This window comes from Rhinichthys klamathensis, unplaced genomic scaffold (assembly GCF_029890125.1).
Source record: "Rhinichthys klamathensis goyatoka isolate OS25496 unplaced genomic scaffold, OSU_Roscu_1.1 h1tg000931l_1, whole genome shotgun sequence".
Classification (NCBI taxonomy): Eukaryota; Metazoa; Chordata; class Actinopteri; order Cypriniformes; family Leuciscidae; genus Rhinichthys; species Rhinichthys klamathensis.
This window is the reverse complement of record NW_026607261.1, coordinates 63,431-87,698: the sequence shown is the minus strand read 5'-3', so window position 1 is coordinate 87,698 and position 24,268 is coordinate 63,431. Positions and strand designations below refer to the sequence as shown.

At 37.0% G+C, this 24,268-nt stretch overlaps 4 protein-coding genes across 5 annotated transcripts in view; 1 reads left to right on the top strand and 3 right to left on the bottom strand.

The window, feature by feature from the left end:
• The window catches only part of apba2b (amyloid beta (A4) precursor protein-binding, family A, member 2b), a 103,416-nt gene extending 98,493 nt beyond the window's left edge, over window positions 1–4,923 (bottom strand). For both annotated transcript variants that reach the window (XM_056244144.1, XM_056244145.1), the window contains exon 1: window positions 4,775–4,923. The gene's annotated coding sequence lies outside the window, so the exon portion shown is untranslated. The remainder of the gene's footprint in view (window positions 1–4,774) is intronic.
• Window positions 4,924–6,831: 1,908 nt separating this feature from the next.
• mcee (methylmalonyl CoA epimerase) lies at window positions 6,832–8,831 on the bottom strand. The gene is made up of 3 exons (XM_056244142.1): window positions 8,683–8,831; window positions 8,121–8,467; window positions 6,832–6,999 (listed from the first exon to the last, which is right to left on the bottom strand). Exons 1-3 carry the CDS (start codon window positions 8,720–8,722, stop codon window positions 6,847–6,849), a joined length of 540 nt encoding a protein of 179 aa, XP_056100117.1. The 5' UTR covers window positions 8,723–8,831; the 3' UTR covers window positions 6,832–6,846.
• An 89-nt stretch (window positions 8,832–8,920) lies between these two features.
• On the top strand, window positions 8,921–14,075 carry mphosph10 (M-phase phosphoprotein 10 (U3 small nucleolar ribonucleoprotein)). Its single transcript, XM_056244141.1, has 11 exons — window positions 8,921–9,071; window positions 9,402–10,077; window positions 10,155–10,324; window positions 10,420–10,579; window positions 10,995–11,136; window positions 11,234–11,301; window positions 11,489–11,626; window positions 12,986–13,096; window positions 13,221–13,328; window positions 13,469–13,693; window positions 13,817–14,075. Exons 1-11 carry the CDS (start codon window positions 8,989–8,991, stop codon window positions 13,964–13,966), a joined length of 2,031 nt encoding a protein of 676 aa, XP_056100116.1. The 5' UTR covers window positions 8,921–8,988; the 3' UTR covers window positions 13,967–14,075.
• Window positions 14,076–16,237: 2,162 nt separating this feature from the next.
• mtmr10 (myotubularin related protein 10) overlaps window positions 16,238–24,268 on the bottom strand; it is a 44,977-nt gene continuing 36,946 nt past the window's right edge. Inside the window, exons 7-16 of the mRNA XM_056244140.1 lie at window positions 22,552–22,699; window positions 21,620–21,707; window positions 21,252–21,340; window positions 20,512–20,642; window positions 20,113–20,182; window positions 19,851–19,921; window positions 19,387–19,559; window positions 19,121–19,291; window positions 17,486–17,674; window positions 16,238–17,339 (exon numbers count right to left, since the gene is read on the bottom strand). Coding sequence (XP_056100115.1) covers window positions 16,737–17,339; window positions 17,486–17,674; window positions 19,121–19,291; window positions 19,387–19,559; window positions 19,851–19,921; window positions 20,113–20,182; window positions 20,512–20,642; window positions 21,252–21,340; window positions 21,620–21,707; window positions 22,552–22,699 — 1,733 coding nt within the window. The 3' untranslated portion in view covers window positions 16,238–16,736. The remainder of the gene's footprint in view (window positions 17,340–17,485; window positions 17,675–19,120; window positions 19,292–19,386; window positions 19,560–19,850; window positions 19,922–20,112; window positions 20,183–20,511; window positions 20,643–21,251; window positions 21,341–21,619; window positions 21,708–22,551; window positions 22,700–24,268) is intronic.

Here is a 24,268-nt window from a genome sequence, read left to right as displayed (position 1 = left end):
TTTAAAAAGTAAACATCAATGCAACATCAAAGGAACAGATGATTCAGTCATATAGTCAGTGTCACTGAGCTATATGCTAAACATCAATATGAATCATTCCACAGCTTGATCAAAAGACACATAAGCAAAGCATTATAGGGCTTGTGTCCAATAAAGCACCTCTGTTTCATCTCACTGCACTGTGCAGTGTAAAGCTGATAGGAGATGTTATTTATGATGGAAAAAAAACGAAAACATTTTAATATCACAGAGGATGAAAGGATCTTCACAATCAGTGTCTTAGAATAGAGATTTTTATGGAAAACATGTTTATTTCGGAAGGTCATGTATCTCAATTCACTTTTATGTTTCACTTTCAGAGCACAAATAACTCAATATTTGCCAAAACCTTAAGACAAACACAGCTTCTGATCTGTGAACTCTCCTCCCCTAAAAATACAAATTCTCCAAAAGATACCACATATACTGGCCAGATAACTAAGGCCTGGTTTCACAGACAGGGCTTAGATTGAGCCAGGGTTAGGCCTTAGTTAAATTAGGACATGTAAGTAGATTTTTTAAACATGCCTTAGAAAAAAACATTGCTAATGTACATATTTTAAGATTAAGCTCACACATGAATTTTTTCTAGGACAAGGCTTAAAGGATTAGTTCACCTCAAAATGAAAATTTCCTGATAATTTACTCACCCCAATGCCATCCAAGATGTTCATGTCTTTCTTTCTTCAGTGGAAAAGAAATTACGTTTTTTGTGCTGTTCTGCGACGCGCCAGGCATTACGTAATCACGTTGGAAAGGAGAAGGAGGATCGTTCAAATTTTATTGTTGAATTACATATTTATGTCTTTGTGTCAGTTTATTGTTTAAAATGGTCCTTTCGTGTGAGTATCCTGGATGTTTAAAACAATGGGGCGGTACTTACGCCTACGTCCAGCGTGACCTTTCCAACATGATTACGTAATGCCTGGCGCGTCGCAGACCAGCACAAGACGAACAATTGTGGTTAATGGCCGATCGTTTCGCTAGATAAGACACTATTCTTCAGCGGGGATCGTGCAGAGCCCTTTGAAACTGCATTGATTTGGACTTCAACAATTTGGTTACCGTTGAAGTCCATTGTGTGGAGAAAAATCCTGAAATGTTTTCCTCAAAAAACTTCATTTCTTTTCCACTGAAGAAAGAAAGACATCTTGGATGGCATTGGGGTGAGTAAATTATCAGGAAATTTTCATTTTGAGGTGAACTAATCCTTTAAGCCTTGTCTGTGAAACTGGGCATAAGATCATTAACACCAGTGTACCTGTGTGAGTAAAGCTTTACTTGAAATCACATTCTTCTGCATGGTATTTTTACACCATTCTGAAGTCAAAACCATCGGCACACTCCCATTACTCATCCTTAATGTATGCTATACTCTAGGGATACCAGCATGCCCCAAATTTGTGCACTACGCTAAGGGCACTACAGCACTGGCAAGAATTTGAATATTATTTCTGTAAGTACCGTACTAGAAAGTTTTAAAGCTCAATAAAAAAACAGATTGTCATTGGTGGGTAGTCAAATATACATAAATATTTATTTTATTTAAAAAATTATATTAATCATAATTTTTTTACTTTCTGTATCATATACTACCATTCAAAACTTTGAGGTCAGTAAGATTTTATTTTTGTAAGGATACATTAAATTGATCAAAAGTGACAGTAAAGGACTTTAATTGTTACAAAAAAGTCTTATTTCAAATAAATTCTGTTCTTTTTTACATTCTATTCAAAAAAGTATCATGGTTTTCACAAAACTAGCAGCACCACCATTTTCACCATTGATTATAATAAGAAATGTTACTTGAATAACAAATCAGCGTATTAGTATGATTTCTGAAGGATCATGTGACACTGAAGACTGGAATGATGCTGAAAATTCAGCTTTGACATCACAGGAATAAATTACATTTTAAAATATATTAAAATAGAAAACAGTGGTAGTGTTTATAAAGTGGAATACATGTAAATATCATTTCTGGGATTTTTCTGTGAATACGACTGGCTGACTGAACTTGTATATGTATAGTGAGCAATAGATTTTAAATTGAGCTGAGCGAGAACATGCCTCTCTGACCCTTGTCCTCCTCTTCCCGGGCACATTGCCAGAGGTTATCACACACACACACACACACACACACTCAAAAACGGCAACAGGATCACATCAGAGCGAGTGGTAAACCAGACAGCAGCTTTGGGCCAAAACTGCTTACACTCACATTAGTAACACCATAAAAAAGGGCCTGCCCACACCCTTGCCATCTCACCACTACTGTATCTGTATTTTCGTTCAAAACTGTTTCTATTCCTATGCAAACAGAAGATAATTGTAGCAAAACATTCAGTATATCCCACTAAATTGTATGATATTTTCATGCGATTCATGTGAAAATACACTTAATATTCAGTACTGTAATATTATCGATTTGACTGCACTGACACTATCGGATGAGAGCAAAACTAAACTAAATTAAAGCGGGATAACTTAATTGAGCGGGATGACGACACCACTGTTTTCAGGAGCTACTTAATTACTGAATTGACAAATTTAGCAAAATCGACACTTATTGAACTGAATTAACATTGAACTGACTTGAGCCAAATAATGATACTATTGTCTACTGTAGAGATGTTTATTGTTGTATTGAACTAATTTCATAAATTGTGAACTTTACACTGAACTGATTTGAGCTGAATAGCGACACACAATATTGTCTTCTGTAGAGCAGAACAGAACAGAATTTCTCTTGTTTGATGAAGTCTGCATCAATGATTGTTATTCTCCTGTTTATTATACTGTGAGGCCGCTTTAAAACAACCTGTATTATAATAAAGGTGACTTGACTTGATTTGACTTGATTATCAAAGCTGTTATTATAAACAGACTTAATATTATTTTGCTAAAATCTCCCAACCCTCACCTGGGGTTTTCTTTCCATCTACGTATGTCTCACTATCCAGTTTTTGAAGAAGATCAATCTATAAATGTTGTACTCATGCATAAATATCAACTCAGCATGCTCCTGCAAACAGTGTTTGTCCTTCAGCATAGAACCGTAACTATGAGGGATCTGAAAGGAGGGGCGGGGCAGCGAGTGTGTGTGGGTGTGTGTGCGTGTGTAAGAGCAGGTTGCCTGGACAAGAGAGCAGCAGGAGACTATTGTGGAGACTGAATCACCAACTGGGATCACACTCAGGAATTATGCACCTTCATAAGCACTCAAACTCCCTCTCATTCTGACTCCCTCTCTTCCCTACCACTCATAAACTGTCTCTCTACCCCTCAATATTATGGTTCCTTTCAGAGTCCCAAAAGACATTTCAGACACTTTGAACTATACGCACAAAGATGAGCAGCGTAATCATTCATTTTCATTTAAGCTGTATGTTGCTTTGCTCTTAATTATGAAAAAGTTTATATAAACATATTTTAGAATGTGCACATTATTTTCTAATCCAAATGGTTTTATTGATTTGTTCAGGGGAGTGGACCAGCTATTGTTCTCTGGACAAAATCCTCATCTTTTACAGCAGCAGCAGCAACATGATGCTTGATTTCCAGCTTGAGGCTTGAATTTGATGCTTGATTTACCATTATCATGATAAGCTCTGCAAATCAACCAGAACTGAAGGACAGGACAGCATTATGTTTATATTCCACAATTAGAATCTCACCCTCTAATCATGATTTTATGTGTCAGTTACTAAAAAGAAGATTTAGACCACGATAGAATACAAAATTCCCTGTACAAACAGAGGAATTAATCAGACTTCACTGGCTACTGACCAAGCAGGTCTGCTTCTAATTGTAAACAACACAAAATATGAATGACAATGATATCTCTCAATATAGGCTGACATTTCCATGGACATCAAGATTCACATAAGGGCTGTATGAAGAAAATTTAATCTTGGGTGAGCCTTTCTTTTCAGCTTTTTACTACTCTAAATCACCAAAAAAAAATCATATTAATTGATTATTAGTAATTTAATATTTATTATTTAAAAATATTATTTTAAAATAATGAATTAGTAAACTGCTTAAACATTTAAAACAAATCAAAATATTACTACCCATATACAGTAGACAGACAGATATATATATATATATATATATATAGATAGATAGATAGATAGATAGATAGATAGATAGATAGATAGATAACAGATAGATAGATAGATAGATAGATAGATAGATAGATAGATAGATAGATAGATAGATAGATAGATAGATAGATAGATAGATAGATAGATAGATAGATAGAAGCTATTAATATAAAACTTAACTGGGACTAATAACGTTAGTCATTTTACAGTAACGTTACATATTTGTCACGAACTTTTTAAAGGACTTGCCACTTTTTCTTTACAATATTTTCCGTCGTGTTAATTATGGTCATTAATGAGAAAATGAATAGTCACCGCAAATAAGCTCTCAAACGAAAAGGAGTTATACAAAAATAAAATAAAAAAGAAACAAACTGACGGCCCTTCAGTTCGCGCCATTTCCATCTCCTTTAATGTAACAACGATTTTAATTTTTGAAAGACGGCGGAGAAGGAGGACTTTAAAAGAACGACTATCATCATTTACGTGATTGTGGCAGCGGGTTTGATGTTGCACCGAAAGGATGAAATCCTATATCCTTCACGAGCGTATCACTTGATTCCGCATCAACACGCTGCAGTTAACATTCCGATGAGGCGAAAAGATAACACAGAAAACCAGCCTACCTGCATAACATTTGGTGCCGTGATGTATATATATAGAAGTCCTGTGTTTTCAGAGGTACAGAGAGAGTGTGCACCGCAGCGACACCGCATCCCGGAGACTGAGGAGAACAGAAACCTGAAGAGCAGATGTAGAGAACAGCAGGGGGCGCTCCACTGCAGCGCTGGCCTAAATCACCACATATAAACCCCACCCGAGAGAGAGAGAGAGAGAGAGAGAGAGAGAGAGAGAGAGAGAGAGAGAGAGAGAGAGAGAGAGAGAGAGAGAGAGAGAGAGAGAGAGAGAGAGAGAGAGAGATTGTAGCTTTCATTGTGTGTGGAATTCATCTCGAAAATGATGCTATCGTTTTAATTTATTTTAAATCAATTCTTTATCAGCTGAGCAAACTAACAATCAGCGTGGAAAAAGTGCGAATCGAAGCCTTATTCTTATCCTTTCTAATATGTCATTATCAATTATTAGTAATTAGCCTCCATGTAAATGTTTACAAATTCACTATACACTGTCCTTGATGAATCGGTGTGTCATTTCCCCAAAGCCATTTTAAGGCCTTCTTTTAATGGATAATGTAGCTCAAATGATGCATCTGTCTCACTGTAGTACGATGAGATTCTTCATATCTGACATTACATAAGAGAGATTTACGCTGTTTCCATGAAGCACATAATCTTCCTGATGCTGTTGGATGTAGCCTACATGCAAGTTACATGTTAGATCATAATGCAAATGAGGACACATTAGCTAATGCCTTGCTGTAAGACAGTAAATAACAATAAAAAAAACGAAATCGATACTACATTAGCTCAGAAAATGAGATACTTAATTGCCATCTCTTGTAAGTGGTGTTCTGAGACAGGCAACATGAGAGAGAGTGTGTTTCTCAAATCTAAGGCAATAAACAGCTTTAATGCCCCAGATAAAACTGGACATGTGGTTTGAATATTTGCAATTAGGATGAGCTGCCTTTGGGACACTGAAAACAACAAATACCATGCAGCTACTCTTGCGTCATGATTAATCCAGGCAGATGTTTTCACATTATGACAAGCAAATGCAAGCTTCTATAATATTATTGGGACGCATGATAGCCCTTGTTCCGATGAAGAAATCCTCTCCCCTAAAACACTTAAACTATCACTCTTTGTTGATTTCATGCTTTTCTTCATGTTTGATTCAGAGCAATATTTGTGTTACCCGATTAAAGATGTTGCTTATAGTTATTTTTCACCACTGTGCATAAAAGCAAACATTTCAAAATCTAGCATGTGCAAAATGGTTAGATATTCAAAAGGTCTGGGACAGGCTGAGTGTGAATATCCCTGGAAAGCGTTCTGCTTTTTCAGACTGCCCAATAAATTGAAATGTCAAAAACAGCTTAAAACAGCAAAAAAGACCCTTTTTATTCTAACAGTGTTAAAGCAGGAACCTTCAAACAGGACCTTTAGAGACCACACATTGAGAAAACCACAAGCCCACAAACTAATCCCGCTCCTCTAAGAAAAGGCAGATTTAAGGCACAAGAACAAAAACAACTTTCTATTTGGCGGCGGGTTGACGACAGTGGAGAGATGGATATGAGCCAACTTGTCTTCCAAATACATGGTTGTCGGACAAAAAAACAAAGCTTCAATCTGTCTGTTCCATTTAGATCCAATGAGAAGCTTATGAGGGTTTCAATTCACAATTCATAAACATGGCAAAACTTATCTACCATTTTATTATAGCATTTCCATGAATTTAATTGAGCTTATTTCAGCTTCTATTGTTTTAATAGTAGATACAGAGTTAATTTATTATTTTAAATTTGCAATCACTTTAAAAAAAAACCTAGTGCACCCCATAAATATAAATACAATACACATTTTGAATTTGTAATTTTGTAAAAGGTTAAAGGATCCTTTCAAACTAACTTAAATTAATCATTTATTCAAGTCATTAAAGAAAATCATTACTTAAGAAAAACAAAAAGCCTAAAGTCATGAATATCAAACACTCCATTGCAATGATCCTATTTCTTAAGTGTCAAAACCGAACAAAGTCACCGTTTACAAGATAAAACTCTCATGTGTAAAATCTAGGCTTGCTCTATCTCCACAAGAACCCCATCACAGTCTTTAGGGTGGAGGAACATCACAGGTTTGCCATGAGCTCCTATCCGTGGCTCTGGGGAGAGCAGTCGGATTTTCTTTTCCTTCAAATCAACTATTGCTGCATTGATGTCATCCACCTGCAATCAAACAGGCAACACATAAATGATGGATAAGTTTAACATTTATGATAAGTCCTTACTGTATTCTGTCCACTAATAAACTGATTACTCTCTGATAGCATGAAGACACCTACAATAAGATTGTACAAAAAAATGTAGTTTCTGAATTTTCATCATTATCCCATCTAATGTTACTTTTATATGGGAAAATTGTAAATGGAATGAACATTATAAAGTAGTATTAAATATCATATTCTGGTGTTTCATATTCATCATTCTAAAAGCTATTTTAAAATATGAACTGCATATGTAATGATATTTTTAGTCGCTTTTAGTTTTGTCCATTTACTTTTTTTAAATAAAATATATTATTTAAAAAAATTAATTATCTTAATGAATATTGTGATTGTGCCTTTTGTGATACATGACACCTATGTGATTTTAGTTTAGTTTATGTGAGTGTTATGTAACTTTTTTTGTCCATCTATACATTTGTAAATTTTGTATAATTAAAAAATAATATATTGCATAAATAAAATAAATACGTAAATATTGTGAGAGAAGCAAAAGATAAATTTGACTATGTAAGCCAGTTGTTCTCAACCTCAACTTAATTAAAATGCTAAAACACACACACGTTTGTTTCACTAGGCCTATATTAGTGAGGGCATTGCATAGACTTCCATTGCTTTTATATCTGGTTAATTATATTTTCTATCGCCTAACCCAACCCCTACCCCTAAACATAACCCTCAGAAACATGTGCGAAACACTAGATTTACAAAAAAACAATGTTTTGGCCTTTTTAACTAGTGATGACCAGTAACATTATTTCTAGTCATTGTCATTATATTACATTATACAAGTGTACCCAAATCTGTGTGTACACACACACACACACACACACATTAACTATTATCTTTCTTGAAAAACATACTAAATCTAAATCTTAAAGAAACACCAAACATTTAATATATAATGTTTTATAGGATTTATAATTTGATATCAATCAATAACGCTAGCAACAGAAATATCAGAGGAAACATCTTAGGCAAAATGGGGGACCTTTAAATATTGGGTATTGAGTTTTTTAGTCAAAAATGTTGACAACCACTGATCTAACCTAATCTAATGTTTACCTCAATACAGATATGATGCATCCCTCCAGCTTTATTCTTCTGCAGGAATCCTGCAATGGGGCTTTTTTCTCCCAGAGGGTGTAGAAGCTCTAACTTTGTGTTTCCCAGTTCCACAAACACGGTGTACACTCCATGTTCAGGGAGAGGCACCGTGGCGCTCACCTGAGCCCCCAGCACATCGCGGTACAGCGCTGTGGCTTTCTCTAGGTCTGGGACTGCGATAGCCACGTGATTCAGCCTGCCTAACTTCCACAAGGACCGAGGGACACCTTGACTGACGGGAACTGTCAGAGACAATGCCCTCACTGAGGGGACACTGTGCCGAGCACATCTCGAGAGACCTGTCACTGCAAGTCAAATGAGATTGCAATATGGATGCAATAAATATAGAACGATAATTACAACAAAAGTAGTCTATGATGGATTTTAATAACGACAGTTCTCAAAAAGTAAGATACAGACAACTGCAGGTAGAATAAAACAGATCTAAATGTTAAAAACATTCAAACAAATTACATAACGTTAAAACAAACCCAGTTTACTACTACTTTAAGTTACTTACCTGCAACCTTTAATAAAGAGGAAGCCATCTTTGCGGTCATTGAAAACAAACAAAACTTTATTTAAACAGCTCGAAGCACGCATTCATTTACGTGTTCTGGTAATAGACGCATGATTTACCCATATAAATATTTTCATAATATTTTACTTTTAAAATCATGATTACGCTTTACCACAAACAGTAAATTCTCAAAATTAAGAAACATTGCAGTTATGTGGAACCTTCTATGTGGAACGCAATACAGTGTATAATGTGTCCGGGGGTTGTATTTACCAAGCGCACTCGGAGACCCATGTGAGAGCTGAGATGGCGAACGGGGATGGCAGCACGCTGGAAAGCTGTTTACAGCGTTTAAGCAGCAACACAGTTCACCCGGAGTTATTTCTCAGGTTGGATGCACGTTGAAAGAATGAAATATTTCGTTGAATGGGTTGTTCATCCGAGTTAGTACGTGTTCTAAAGTTAAACGAGCCGAAACTGGTATCGGGCCACCCATGTGCAAAACTCTCACGTTGTGGTTGCGCGTATATGTTAAGTGAAAATGTGGCTCGTACAGTTTAACATGTCTCTTTTCATGTCATTTTTTCATGGTAGTTTTATTTTTAAACTGTAAATAGATCATTAGTATCGTAATATGTTATTACGGTGATATAAAACAGTAGATGGGTTCTGGAAAGAATGATTGACATTTCTCTTTTATGCTCTTAATCTTTATTCAGTGTACAGGATGCTTTGGCAACAGACTTCACATCACTTACCAAGACTCTTTATGATCTGCATAAAGTCCACGAGCCTGCATACGGCAAAGGCAGTCCACTGGTGCAGCTGGCCATCGAAAACTTTGATGAGGAGCAAATCTGGCAGGAGCTGGAGCTTCAGAACACTGCATTACTGACACAGTTTGAGAAGTCAGTTGAGCAAGCTGTTGCAGATGACACGATAACATTTTTTGAAGATACGGAGGAGGAGGAGGATGGGGAAGTGGATAATGGTTTGGAAGAAGAGATTGAGGGTGAAGATGATGATGATAAACTTGAGGATGATGATAAAGATGAAGAGGAGAAAATTGAGCAGAGGCTGAAGCCATCGGCAAGCAACGAGGAAGACGACTTCTCTGGCGAAGACTCAGATTTGGACTTTGATGTAGATAAATTTGAGAAACAAACCAAACAGAGACAGTCCGTTACCAAATTATCAAAATCTAATGGGACTCCATCAGAAGTGGATGACAGGTTTTTCAAACTGTCTGAAATGGAAGCTTTTCTGGATAACATGGATAAAAGAGAGGGAAAGGAGAGCGTAGATGAGGACATAGACTACTTTCAGAATTTGCCATCTGATGAAGAGGAGGAACTAAGGTTTGATAAACCAGTCAAATTGAAACAACAGAAAAAGGTGATGGTGTAATAGGGTTTTTGAACATAAATTTAAAGTAACATGTCATGAAACTCACAATGTCTTTAATTTTACAGAAGAAAAGCTCCAGAGATATGAAGTACAAAGATTTCTTTGCTCCAGTGGATGGAGAGTCTGAACAGAGAGATCCGGATGAAGAGAATGAACCAGAATCTAATGATGATTATGAGGGAGAAGATGAGGAGGATGAAGAGGATATGAATGAGGAGGATTTTGAAATGGAAGAGTAAGTCATGACTGCTGTCTTTGTTGTGTGTTAACGGAATATAGTGATACAGCATTTTCTTTCGGAGATCCAATGCTTTCCCCTTCTTCATTTAGGGATGACATGGATGATAGAGCAAGAGATGCTTTACGCAAGGTGACCTTTGACCTTCCTGATGAGAGTGAGGGGGAGGAAGTGGAAGACATTCTGGGTGGAAAAGCAAAAAATCTGCTTAAACCTGAGGTCAAGTCATCCTTTGAAAAGCGACAGGAAAAGGTTTGTCTTTAAAATGACCTTTCCAGTAGCACTCAAACAATGGATTTGTTAGTGTTTTAGTTGTGGTGTGTCCAAACATGATCATGGAGGGCAAACTAAAATTTGCAGGACAGTGGCAGGCCAATCTGTGAGCAGGATTGGACACCCATGTTTTAGTAGGATTTATTCAATATACTTGTTATTATTAATATTTTGATTTGGTTTTTGATTTATTATTTTTAGTTTTCAAATATTTTATATATTCAAATTTTGTTTTATATATATAAATAGGTTTATAAGGTTTAATTCAGTTTTAGTATTTATTTTTTCAAGTTAATAAGTTAAACTTATTTCAGTTAGTTGCTAAGGCAATATAAAAAAATAAAAAAAAACTTATTCAGCAATAATAACCCTGGTTTGATATGAATTGAAACAGATGCAAAAACATATTGAAGAGCTGGAGAATGCTGCGTTGTCAGAGAAGCCTTGGCAGCTGTCGGGAGAGGTGAGCGCTCAGACTCGACCGGAGAACAGCATGCTGGAAGAGGATGTGGCGTTTGACCAGGCCTCTAGGATGGGTGAGAGTTTCATGCTGATTTCCATTGCAATAGGCTTATTAGGCTATAGGCTTATTCTTTATAGATTTGTTCATTACTTTGTTTTTCTCCTTCGCAGCTCCTGCAATCACAGAGGAAACTACCTTACAGATTGAGGATATAATTAAACAGAGAATTAAAGATCAGGTTTGTTTAGACTTCCATGTTTATGTAGAGGGGCTTATTTTTTGAATGCGAACAAAGTAAATGAATTTATAAATCCAATGAACAATGTTCTGCTTGTTTCATGCATTTAATGTACGCCATGTTTTTGTCACACAGTATCTGAATAAAGGGTTGCTGAGCTCTTTGTGTTTGATTTGTTGTGTGTCAGGTGTGGGATGATGTGGTAAGGAAAGAGAAGCCCAAAGAGGAGGTGTTTGAATATAAGAAGAGACTCACTCTGGACCACGAGAAGAGCAAACTGAGTCTGGCTGAGGTTTATGAGCAGGAGTATATCAAACAGACACAGGTGAGTCCTTTCCACTGTGTCTCTCTTCCATGTCCTGCCCATACTTGTGTTTGTATGGTTACAACTGAAATTGTGTTTTGAGTTTTATATTTATATTTATATATATCATTTAAAGGGGACCTATTATGCCCCTTTTCACAAGATCTAAATAAGTCTCTGATGTCCCCAGAGTGTGTATGTGAAGTTTTAGCTCAAAATACCCCACAGATAATTTTTTACAGCATGTTTAAATCGTCACTTTTTGGGCTGAGAAAAACACACCGTTTTAGTGTGTCTCCTTTAAATGCTAATGAGCTGCTGGTTCACGGCACAGGGGGCGGAGCCTAACCAGCTCGCGCTCAGTGAACAATCTCAACTCACGGAAAGATGATAATATCAAAACAGAAACTCACAGTAACGGTGTTCATTTCGACTCGGACAATAATGCCCACAAAATCAGAGAATATATGCTGTATGGAGTTGGAACAGGTATAGTTTAGTTTAATTACGGTTATAACCTATGTGTCATTGATTGTAGCCACTAATACAAGCCTGCTGTAGGACCATGTCTGAATGATGACACAAAATATACTGATGAGTTTAATAAAGTTTATTGTATGTCACACAAAAGATGAAGCGTCAGTTTTACTCCAGAAAATCACTGTAAGAGCTGAGTAAACACAGTATAAGAAGTGCGTAGGTACATAAACAAATTTCGGTAGAGTTGAGGGAGCATTTTTCAAAGACAAAATGAACCCACCTCGTCTTCAGCGGCTGGCTCAGATTTCAGGAGTAAATAGAGAGAGCTATGTGAATGAATACATCCAGCCACAAAACCTTCAACGCTTGGGAGACATTCTCATTAGTGCAGCAATGGCGGATGTGGTGAACTCGATCAGGGCGGGTCTAAGTTAAAACGGCAATGTCTTTCGACACTCGTGGGCGGGGCCTGTGGCTTTAGTGACTTCACTAAAGCCGCATTCTGAAAACAGGTCGTTGGGAGACACTGCTTATGATTTATGGGGATTTAAAAAAAAAGGAGTGAGTGGATTTTTATCACTGTAGGGTGGTTGTGTACACACACTGCCAAGACACATTTATGTCCAAACACCTTACAAAAGTGAATTTTGCATAATAGGTCCCCTTTAATAAGAATAGTAATATTTGTCAATTTTATTACTGATTTGCTGCTCTAGAAACATTTATTTTTATTATCAAATGTTAAAAACAGTTGTGCTGCTTAATATTTATTAAAATGTAATAATTTAACTTTAAGCATTTATTTGAAATAAAAATCTTTTGTAACATTGTAAATGGCTTTACTATCACTTTTTAAATAAATCTTTGCTGATTTTTTTTTGATTAATTGATTGGCCTCAGGACAAGAAGGAAGAGGAAGAGAACCCAGCGCATGTAGAAATCCAGAAACTTATGGACACCCTTTTCCTCAAACTGGATGCTCTATCAAACTTCCACTTCACACCAAAACCAGTGAGTAAAACATCTTTTGCGGCTCGAGCCAGCTATAGTGTATTCCTGCATGTGTGAAATGTGAAAAAAGCATGTTCATACGAGTCATTCTTTATTAAAGAAGTGTTGTTCTTTTTCTGTTTAGCATGTTCCTGAGGTGAAAGTCGTTTCCAACTTGCCTTCTATTTCTATGGAGGAAGTGGCTCCAGTCAATGCCAGTGACGCCACACTGCTGGCTCCAGAGGAGATTAAGGTTTGTGCGGTCTGCTCGCATCTCTTCCCGTTTATCCTGTTAAGAAAGAGTTTGCTTTGTAGTGTTTTTGTGAAACATTTTCACAAGTCAGATTTGAAAATCTCCATGAGGTGTCAATGCATTTCATTTTCTTATCTCAGGAGAAGAATAAGGCAGGAGACATACTTGGAAACACAGAGAAAACCACTACCGATAAGAAACGAGAAAGACGAAAGAAGAAGAAACTGAAGCGTCTGAAGATTCATGAGCAGGAGAAGAGACAAAAACTCAAAGAGGTGATGAAAGGCAACAAAAAGAAGAGTAAAGCTGAAGTTGAAAAGACTCTCAAGAATCTTACTAAAGGAGGAAAAGCGAAAATACTCACGGTCAGTGACTGAAGTCTAATGTAGTATTAATATATGCAATTATACTATTATGGTTTGTGTATATTTTCTAACTATTGTGGTTTTACGTGTATATCTTCTAACTCTTCCTGTATTTTCCAACAGAATGATGGCATGGATAAGGCCCTGCGTTCCTCTCAAGCTTTCTTCACCCAACTACAAGACCAAGTCAAGAGCCAAATCAAGGGCTCAAAGGACCAGACAGCAAAGAAGAAGAAACAAAAAGAGATTTCTGTAAGCAAGCTGAAGTTGTAATGTTATAACCTGTGTCAAAAACAATATGTACAGTTATTTGTTTTTTGAGAAATCTAATTGACCTTATATACTGTCATTTTTATTCAAATACAGATTTCTTTTTCCTGTATATTTGTGTCCTGGAGTTTTTTTTCCAGTCTATTTTTGGACTATATTTAAACACTCTCACTATTAACTCTTAAAACATACTGCAAATATTGCTCTTAGAATAAATGGCTTGTATTTCTTACAGAGAACAAGGACTATATTCATAGAAAAATCTTTCAATAAAATCATTGATATATGATGTCAAATGTATATTTAATTTTTGGCCATTTTTCATGGATCCATAAAAGTTCCCATTAATCACATTAACAAATGAACATGTTCTATGGCGTTTTAAAACCAAATATATGCTTGTGCTATATTTATTTTTAAATAAGTTTTGACATTTTGATACATAATGCAGGCATATGCATTTATTTCTTATATATAAAATACTACCTGTGTGTGTCCACTGTATATCTTTCAATAAATAAGTCAAATGCATCATCCAAAAGCTATGGGGAAAAAAGTATATCATTTATATTTATTCATTGTCATTTTATGATTCACTTGAGCATAGTGCCTTCTAAATGAATAAATGTATACTCATGTTCAGTTAAGCATAGCAGTAAGTGGTCAGAAGAGGGCAGTACTATTGAGTGAAGTGCTCTGTAATGTTTTCCTTACTCGTTTCGGATACAGCTTGTTTAACCTGAACTCATGTTCTGAGAGCATAAACAAATGGAATTTAAAGACTGATTTTGCTGATGTCTAAACTCTTAAAACTATTAGAAAGTCATATTTAATGTGCTGAAGAACAAAAAAGGCAGATATTAAGTCAAGTGTGGCAATTCCTTTTATTTGCATGAAAATCTGAAGAGCCCTATTTTGCATATTGCCACAAAACAAGGCTCCCCTGAGTTCACAAACAACAACTAAAATAACCACTTTATTGAGTCTCCACAAAGACAAAACTGTCCAACCACTGATATCTTTAACAACTTCCACACAAAGCTTTGGAATTAGTCAGCGTTGTTCCACTTGCACACCAGAGGGGAAACTCCTGTGATGTGTTTTGAAGCATTTTTTTCATATCCAGAGTAAAAATAGAAAGAACAGGTACACTGCAATTCAGGGCCCACAACAAGGCACAGAGGATTTGTACAATATCCCTGTTTAAGTTTCTTTGCATAACTGAATAAATATCAGTGCTGTTTGACAAATCAAACCGTGCCATTAAAGCAAACAGTTTTCATACTCTTGACAGCATTAGTGGTAAACTACACAAATACTGTGCATTACTTCAGACTAGTTAAAGGGCATCAGGGGAAAATGTAAGTACCAGTTCTAGCAAAAAAAAAAGAAAAAAAAAAATATAAATTTAAAGCTTTACAAAAAAAGTCCCCAACCATAATTAAAAGAACAAATCTAAAATTAAAGAGGCTACATATCAAACCAAGACCAAGGTTACTGTTGCACTGAAAAAAAATAAGCAAAAGTTCACAGGTGCTTTAGCACAACTTTCTCAAATTATAATTATACTGGGATGCTGTTTAAGACACTGACTACACGACTACTTGTCAAATCAACCAGCTGATTGGCTCGAGCAGCTGTCAGTCACTTAAACAGCCATTGTGTGCTTCAGAAAGCGCAATGTCTGACAGACAGGGATCCAGCCAGCCTGAGAGACACCCATATTGTGCACAGTTATTGCCTGCTATTGGGGTTTATGCTGATAAACCCTGTCCATTCCTATATCAAGATTCACAATTTTGGTTATTAATTTTAATAAAGCTAACTACAGTTAGACCTTACCAGAAGGTTTCAAGAAATCTTAAACTATTTTAAGATTAAAAGATAAAATATACGTATATTTTATACCATCGATTTAAGTTATAGTTCTACGATAACACTTATAATAAGGTTCAATTCGTTAACGTCAATTAATGCATTAGGTATGGAGACTCAGCATTTATTAAGCCTGGTTAATGTTAATTCAACATATACTGTACTAACACATTTTTAAGTAGACATTAACATTCACTAATGTAGTATGAATACATGAATTAGCAAACAATAGTTTGGGGTCAGTAAGATTTTTTATTTTGTAAAGAAATTTATACTTCAGAAATCAGTATATTAGAATGATGTCTGAAGGATCATGTGACACGGAAGACTGAAGTAATGTTGCTGAAAACTGAGCTTTGCCATCACAGGAATAAATAATACTTTAAAATAGAAAACAGTTATTTTAAATTGTAATAATATGTCATAGTATTTTTGATTTAAAAAAAACGCAACCCCAAACGTTTGAATGGTCGTATGTGTTCATATGAACCTTTGATATGTGCTATAAAAATTATATTGTCAGTTCACGATACCTAATGCGCATTAAGTCATGTTAACAAATTGAACTTTAATATAAAGTGTTACAAGTTCCACGTCCTTTCCAATTAATGCCACAAGCTCCACACAAAGTATTTTAAGTTCAAAACAAGGAGAAAAGTCCATACAGGCAGTGTAGAACAGATCCAAACAATCCTAAGTCAGAAAGATGTGCGATTGGAGCTTTATATTTAATCATGTGCAAAAAACCCACACCGACTGACAACTCTCAACAGACAGGTAACTGTCGGTACCACAAGCCTGCACATTCAAAATGAGAGCTAAATACAAGTGAGAAGATCTTCAAGCCTTAGATCTTCATGTTTGCCTGACCTCACAGTCCTATCCCAGCAGTGTGCCCTCAAATCGTCTCATTAGCCAGTGTCTCCGTAGAGAGCCATATCTTGGCTCCATTGAGGAACTTGCTAAGAGGAGTCCCCAGGATGCCTGGGCGGCACAGGTTACCCATAGGAGAGAAGGGGAACGAGGAGCTGAGGTACTCTGGAGGAACAGGGGACTGGTGAGGAGTCGAAGTCACCTTAAAGTACATTTTGCTGTGCTCTGTGTGTGGGTTGTTGGGAGTACAGCCTGCTCCATTGTACTGCCTCAACTGGCTCTGGAGCATTTCAATCTCATCTGTGAGCAATGAGAGCTTGTGGAAGGCGGTGATGGGTCCGCCCTGCGGGATCTGTGCCTCGGGAACCCAGCGGAGGAAGTAGAGCTTCCAGACAGAGAGGTGAGATGGGAGGAGCTGGGGCAGCAACAGGCCCTGCAGGTCAACAGGACGAGAGAACCAGTCCCGAATGAAGCGCTCCGATGGGGTTTCCTGCTGCTCCCGCACCTGAGACAAATCAGACCGGAGACGCAGCATGAGGGAGTTCCGGCGTGTCAGGGTGTCGTTCGGTCCGAGCGATCCATTTCGCATAGCGGAGGGCAGACCCCGCACCGTGGAACTGTAGTTTTTCTGAGGGAGAAGCAAAAAAGATGTTTGCATTTTTTTACCTTTAGCCTTTTAAAAAAAGAATTTGTGTTCTGTTGTGGATTGATTTCAACTTGAAGTTTAAATTGTCAGCACACTGGCTTACAGACTAGTAGAGATAGAGAGTTCACCTTGCTGCGCCTGTGTGTGAATGTCTTCACTGTGCCGTTTTGCACACAGGTGGCGATCTTTCCCACGTACAGGGGATTGTTAAAAAGAGTCTGGTCTTTAAGACTAAATTGTTGGGACCAGTCCCACACTGAAGGAAAGCGCAGAGCCTGGTCCTGCCCCAGGTGAATACTCTTACTGCTCGCAAAATCCTGAAGAGATGAGAGAGAAAGAGGCAGACAGACATAGAAGGGTAGACATCAGCTCAAAGAGGTCAAAAAAGTGAAAGAAAATAGTATTAAAGGAGAACTCCGGTGCAAAATGAACCTCGGGTGTAATAACACATTGGTACAGACTAAATCGTTCCCTGAGATTTGTTTTCATGATAATCGAATGTAAAGAGTTTTATCTCTAAAAACAGTTTAGCTTATAACGCTAGTATATTGGCATAGAGTAAGCAAAAAGAGATCGCTAGTTAATACCACTAACAAGGCTCAAATTAGCCCCACACTAACACGGCAGCATAATGAGTGTCCTTACATGCAAACCGAAGCATTGAGAACTTTGTAAGTGTATAGACAGTTTAATAAGAAGATACTTTACACAGACAGTACAGTTAGCACATACAGACAGGAGCCATCTTGGAAAACAGTCTCGACCAATCAAACCACGAGGGAGAGCGAACAGTATGTGTAGATATTGAAGATAAGATAAATTATATTTATTTTTTTATTTTCTCTGTTGCGTTCAGTGCTTCTCTTATGCGCTCAGTGCTTTCTTCCGGAAACAACGGACCATATGAGATTCCAAGTCACAGTTCAGCTCACGTATCACCGTGTTCGTGGTTTGACTGATCGAGACTGTTTTACAAGATGGCTCCTGTCTGTATGTGCTAACTGTACTGTCTGTGTAAAGTATCTTCTTATTAAACTGTCTATACATTTACGAAGTTCTCAATGCTTCGGTTTGCATGTAAGGACACTCATTATGCTGCCGTGTTAGTGTGGGGCTAATTTGAGCCTTGTTAATGGTATTAACTAGCGATCTCTTTTTGCTTACGCTATGCCCAATATACTAGCGTTATAAGCTAAACTGTTTTTAGAGATAAAACTCTTTACATTCGATTATCACGAAAACAAATCTCAGGGAACGATTTAGTCTGTACCAATGTGTTATTACACCCGAGGTTCATTTTGCGCCGGAGTTCTCCTTTAATATTGATTTCTTGATATTAAATATAAACTCATTGTAAAATAGCTGATATTCAGTTTAGCTGTTAGTTGGTGGAATTGTTGACAGTACATGCTTATGCATAAAATGAATTCATATATTTAAAAGAAAAATATAATAAAAAAACAATACTTCATTTGTCATGTTTTATATAGCTGGAGATCAAGAATTAATGCATGCTTTATTAGTTTATTACATAATATATATATATACATACAGTATATGAAATATAAAAATGTTATATATTACTAAGATTAATATTTAATGTCTTACAGTTTTCCAAGTGAGACACAGGTGATAGTGGCAGTGCAAGAACTCCCTGAGATGTTAATAAACTAATCAAGCATGCATTAATGCTTTTTAAATGGTATAAATGTGTGTATTGCAAAACTAAAACTAATTACAAAACTTGTCAAAAAGCATCTAACCCTGCTGTGCTCTGCTCTTTGCCGGGGGCAGTTGAAGAGGAAGGTGCTGAAGACAGGGACCCACATACTGTCCCCCAGCACTGTCAGGTACACCTCCGTGAACTCGAACGCTGCTGGGTACTGATTCCACAGCTGCCACACACAGTCCAGGAACAGCAGGAACACAGGAGACTGTAGACAGAAAGAATATGAACAATAAAAACAATTTACTTCACATATAAGTACCTCTTATACATGAACAAATAAGATACTGGATGCTGCACTACCTCCTCTTTGTCACTCTTCTTCAGATGGTTGCAGCGGTCCAGGAACCGATGCCCAGCCATCACCCACTCCTTCTGAATCAGACCCTGGAAGCCATGCAGACTCCTGCAGTGAGGATCACACATCAGCTGCACCAGACAGGAAATCACACAACTCAGGTCCCGGTCCTCCTTCTCTGCTCACACACACATACGGAATAAAGGGGCAAGATCGTTTATCACTTTACATGAGATTTACAACATATTACATTTGTCTATAAGAGATAACAGAACAATAAAAGGAATATCCCAGGTAATTCATAACTTCATGTGTGTGGACAGCATTTGTGGGATGCTGATTACCACAGAAAAAAGTTTGCACTTACAGTGGAAGCCGGTATGCAGACAGCGCCATAAATGATTTTGTTTAAAATATGAAAATTACTACCACACAAAATAATATAATATAATAGAAAAGGGCTTCTTACCTAGGAGTATGACAGACACGTGTCTGCTTTCCAGCATATAGACTACGTCTATTGCATGCTTCAAAAATGTCCTGTAAAAAAACACATACCACACCAATCTTACAAGTGCACACAACTATCAACATCTGAAAACAGATTTGTTGAGACCTAAATAAACACCTGAGAATGCACAAACAGAAAACCTATGCCTGTTTCCAACATTTCTGGCGCGAAATAACTCAAATATGCTGTGTGGAGACTACTGAGTGTTTCTCAATCATACCTGACATACTCCATCCATCTTGAGCTTTCTAAGGATGACAGCCACTTCTCTTCAGACTCCTCAAAGGGCTCTGCATATGCATATAAATACAAAAGCAAGCAAAAAGACATATTAGAGCTAAAGTGGACAATGTAATAAACAGATTATCTACTGAAAGACAGCTTAGATTATTTAATAATTGTACATATTTTAACTAGTAAGAGTATCAACTAACATGTTTTTAATGGCAGGAAGCACTGTGTGAGATTCTTGGAATAACCAAAAACATTCCTGGCCTCTACTGTAACCCAGTCTTAAGCTAAATTATTAACATGAAGAAGCCTGGTAAGTATTTCCTACAGTTAAAGTCAATTGAGTGTGTACTGCAATCACCCCTTTCTCCAACAGGATATTAATTACCTATAACACAGATCTGCCTCAGTTTCAGAAGAGCAGTCTGAATATCCTGGATGTTTGGGAGGTTTTTGTCCAAATCCGACTTGAAGACATCACTGCGCAGGGGGTGACTCTTAATGATGGCACTGGAAATCCTACAGAAACACAGAGGATTTAACCACTGCTAACTGGTGATAAATACAGAATATGACAGCCTGTATATTTGGCTATGAGCAGATCTGGCAACCCTACTAGGCTCATAAGATCTGAGATTAATAAACAAGCACAATCACAACATTTGATGAAATTTCAAAAGCAATGAAATTATATATTTTTGACAGTTATTTTCCCAAATATTATCAAATAAAGCTGATCTGCTTTCTTACAATAGTATTATTAGTGCTTTATTTAGGCTTAAAAGCAAATCTATTTCCCTTAAATTCACCATGAAATCAAAATTGACAATTCAAAAAAAAAAAAAAGGAATATTGCAGTATTCATTAAATTATTTATCCGAGCACATCTTTTTTATAATTCTTTTTTATTCATGTGTGCTTGTATTCTTTAATCAAAAGAACTTCTATTCCCCCTTGCAACGACATCTCTTCTCTTCTCTGATGACAAGGGCAGGATAACCTGTCACTCACATGAGATCACAGCAATAGCAAACCACAACGATCCAATCAATTCCCCATGGAGAAAATCAAGCCCTGCCCTACATTTTTTCTTGTGTGAGAAATGTTTTTCTTGTCTCTCTTTCTTACCGCTGCTCCACCTTCCTTTGCTGCAGTGGGTCACTGATGTTAGACATGCGGACCAGAGCGCTCCCACTGGAGTGATTCCAACACCATAACTACAAACCAAAGCACATACACACATAAATACTCTTCAAAAGATTAGCCTATGTATGTTGACACACATGGTTGACTCACAACTATTAAGTGCAAATCCATCCACCAAGTAAGCTTAAATACGAAATGATTTCTCATTCTGCAAAGTTTTAAACTAAGACACTAACTAATGACTTTCTCTCCGAGTAAGAGCAAAACAGACTGGGGTAGTAAAAGTGATTTGTAGATTTCCTCCCCTCTAACTCCAAAACCAATAATCCAGTCTGGTAAACGGCGCTCACCGGGATGCGCTGGGAGTAAAAGCAGCAGGCGTATTGCTTCAGATCCTGATCTGCTAGAGATACCGGAACCACAAAGAACTCTGGGAGACTGCAAAGAGCAAAAAAAAAAGAAGTTAAATTCCACATTAACGGCTCCTGAAACTGTCAAGCACAATGAAATACGTGACTCTTCTTTGTGTTAGTATTATAAACACAATGACCTTATACTGAACTGCATGTGGATCAGTGCTTTCATTCCAGAGGATTACTGCATTCCTGTCTGTCTGAGCAGATTCATATGAACCTGTCATCATTTAATCAGTTATCCTCATCCTGTCAGGAGATTTATTAGGATGACTATAGGGGGCCTTTTACACAACACCGTTTACAACTAAAAACAGAAAACTTTTTATGTGTTTTGGCCGTTCATTTACAACGGTGTTTTGGGACCTGAAAACATAAACTTTAGAAAAGGGGATTCAAAGTGCAAGTTATTAAAAACGATTCCTTTATTGTCTCCATGTAAACTACAAGAACGTGAATTTGTAAAAATGGGGGCGTCATGTGCATGCGTATTACATGTTCAGTCTATAGGTCCATAGTGTTTCTTTACAAAGTGACATCGCCAACTACTAGCCTGGCATGTATAACAGCGTTTTTAATCTTTGTTGCGGATCCGTGATCATTTTGACAATGTTGTCGTCTGTACGTGTAGGGATGGAAAGGACACACCTTTCCGTTTTTAATACATCATTGTCGTGTAAGCGTACCATAATTCATGTTCACTTAAACAATACCCATTTGTACTGTACATACTCATACCTGTGTTTCTGTTACATTTACTTTCCACATGAAAGTTATGAGCAGCTATGAGCTTTAGCCTAAGATGCTTAAAATAAAAGCTGATGGAAAAATAGATCATTATTTACATGTGAACTCGCATATACACTCACCTGGGTGAGATGAAATAGCCTTGATTTATGGTACACACCCTCCATTCAGAGGCACCGGTACGCTTAATTTCTCTGTCCCAGTCTGAGGAGCAGTCGAACAGGGGGGTCTGCAACCCCCCGCCAGGGTCAACACCATTCACTGTCTCATCTAAACAAACAGACATTTACATGCTCATAAGGCAGTCCAGGGATGCATACTCATGAGGGGTGAAAAGGTGAGAGTTGCAGGTGGTTATGGGACATGTTTACTGAGGTGTGTTTTATTTAAGGATATGCTTAGTGCGTTAAATAATTGTCATTTTCTTAAACACATTTATGTTATAATAAATTATAATAAAAATATATAAATTATAATAATAAAATGTAATAATTACATAATTTCATTTTAATAATAAATCTCATTAAAGCTGCAGTCCGTACTTTTTCCCCTTTGTCGCCATCTCTGTTCGAAATCTGCAATTGCAGTTATTCACGGAATTATCAACTGTATGTGTGTTGTGCCTCGGCACGGCACAGCGCGGATGAATCCAATGTTTTGAGGAGAGTGTGCGGCTGTCAGTCACCGCGCCGGTATGGATACTGGCGTGCAGAATCACAGATTACACTTTTTGGAAATATGACCAACATACGAATTTTCACCGGAAAATCCCATCTGAACAAGTAAGTAAAATCCACTTTTGTTCAGACCAACTAGGGGAAAAAAAGCATTGCAGTAAATCGCGCAGATTAAATCTAACGATCGTTTATCATATCACATCAAACTGTGCAAATTATACTTTGTTCTCAAATTGTTAATGTTAACAACATAAGCATTGCGTGACTACATTTAAAGCCCTTTAGATATTTATCCTTGTTTTCGCATGGGCCGGTTCGAGTCTCTTTTTTTCTGTAGCCACTCCGAAGTCCGAAGTCTTTTGTATTTTAAAAAAAGAGGTGAATCTCCAATTGTCACTGGTGAATGTCGTTTGAACCTTTCTGGATCCGCCATCAAATTAATAAGTTGAATTATATCAAATTATATATGCTGTGAGAAAAGGCTATAAATCTCCACTCCAACATCCTCACTCGCAATATAGCCTACTAGCCGAGACTCCTCCTTAATGTGTACAGATGTGACGTAACGACGCAAAGACATGCTCGAATTTCCCGCCGAAATCCACCAGTACCACTGAAATTAAAAACATTATTACAAGCTTACCGTTTTGAATCGAGCTAAGGCAAGCAGATCGTTTTGAACACTGGCTGGTTATGTACTTATGGACTGGTGCTTTAAATAAAAAAACTTCTATGGCCTTGAATTGGCAAAATAACAGTGATAATGGAGACATACACTACCATTCAAAAGTTTGGGGTCAGTACGATTTGTAATAAGAAAATAATACTTTTATTCAGAAAGAATGGATTAAATTGATCAAAAATTTCTATTCATCAAAGAATCTTGAAATCAGTTAACTAAATATTAAGCAGCACACCTGTTTTCATCATTGATAATAATAAGAAATGTTTCTTGGAATGATTTCTGAAGGATTCTGATCAAAAACAGTGTCAAATAAATGCTGCCTTGGTGAACATGAGACTTTTCAAACACATTACAAAACCACAGTAGTGTACATACTGTATATAAAAAACAGCCCTCTTCAGATCGACATATTGTAACATGAATTTACACTGAAAAGCAGGAAGTTTGATTACTGGTGGTGTTACATTCTCCTACATG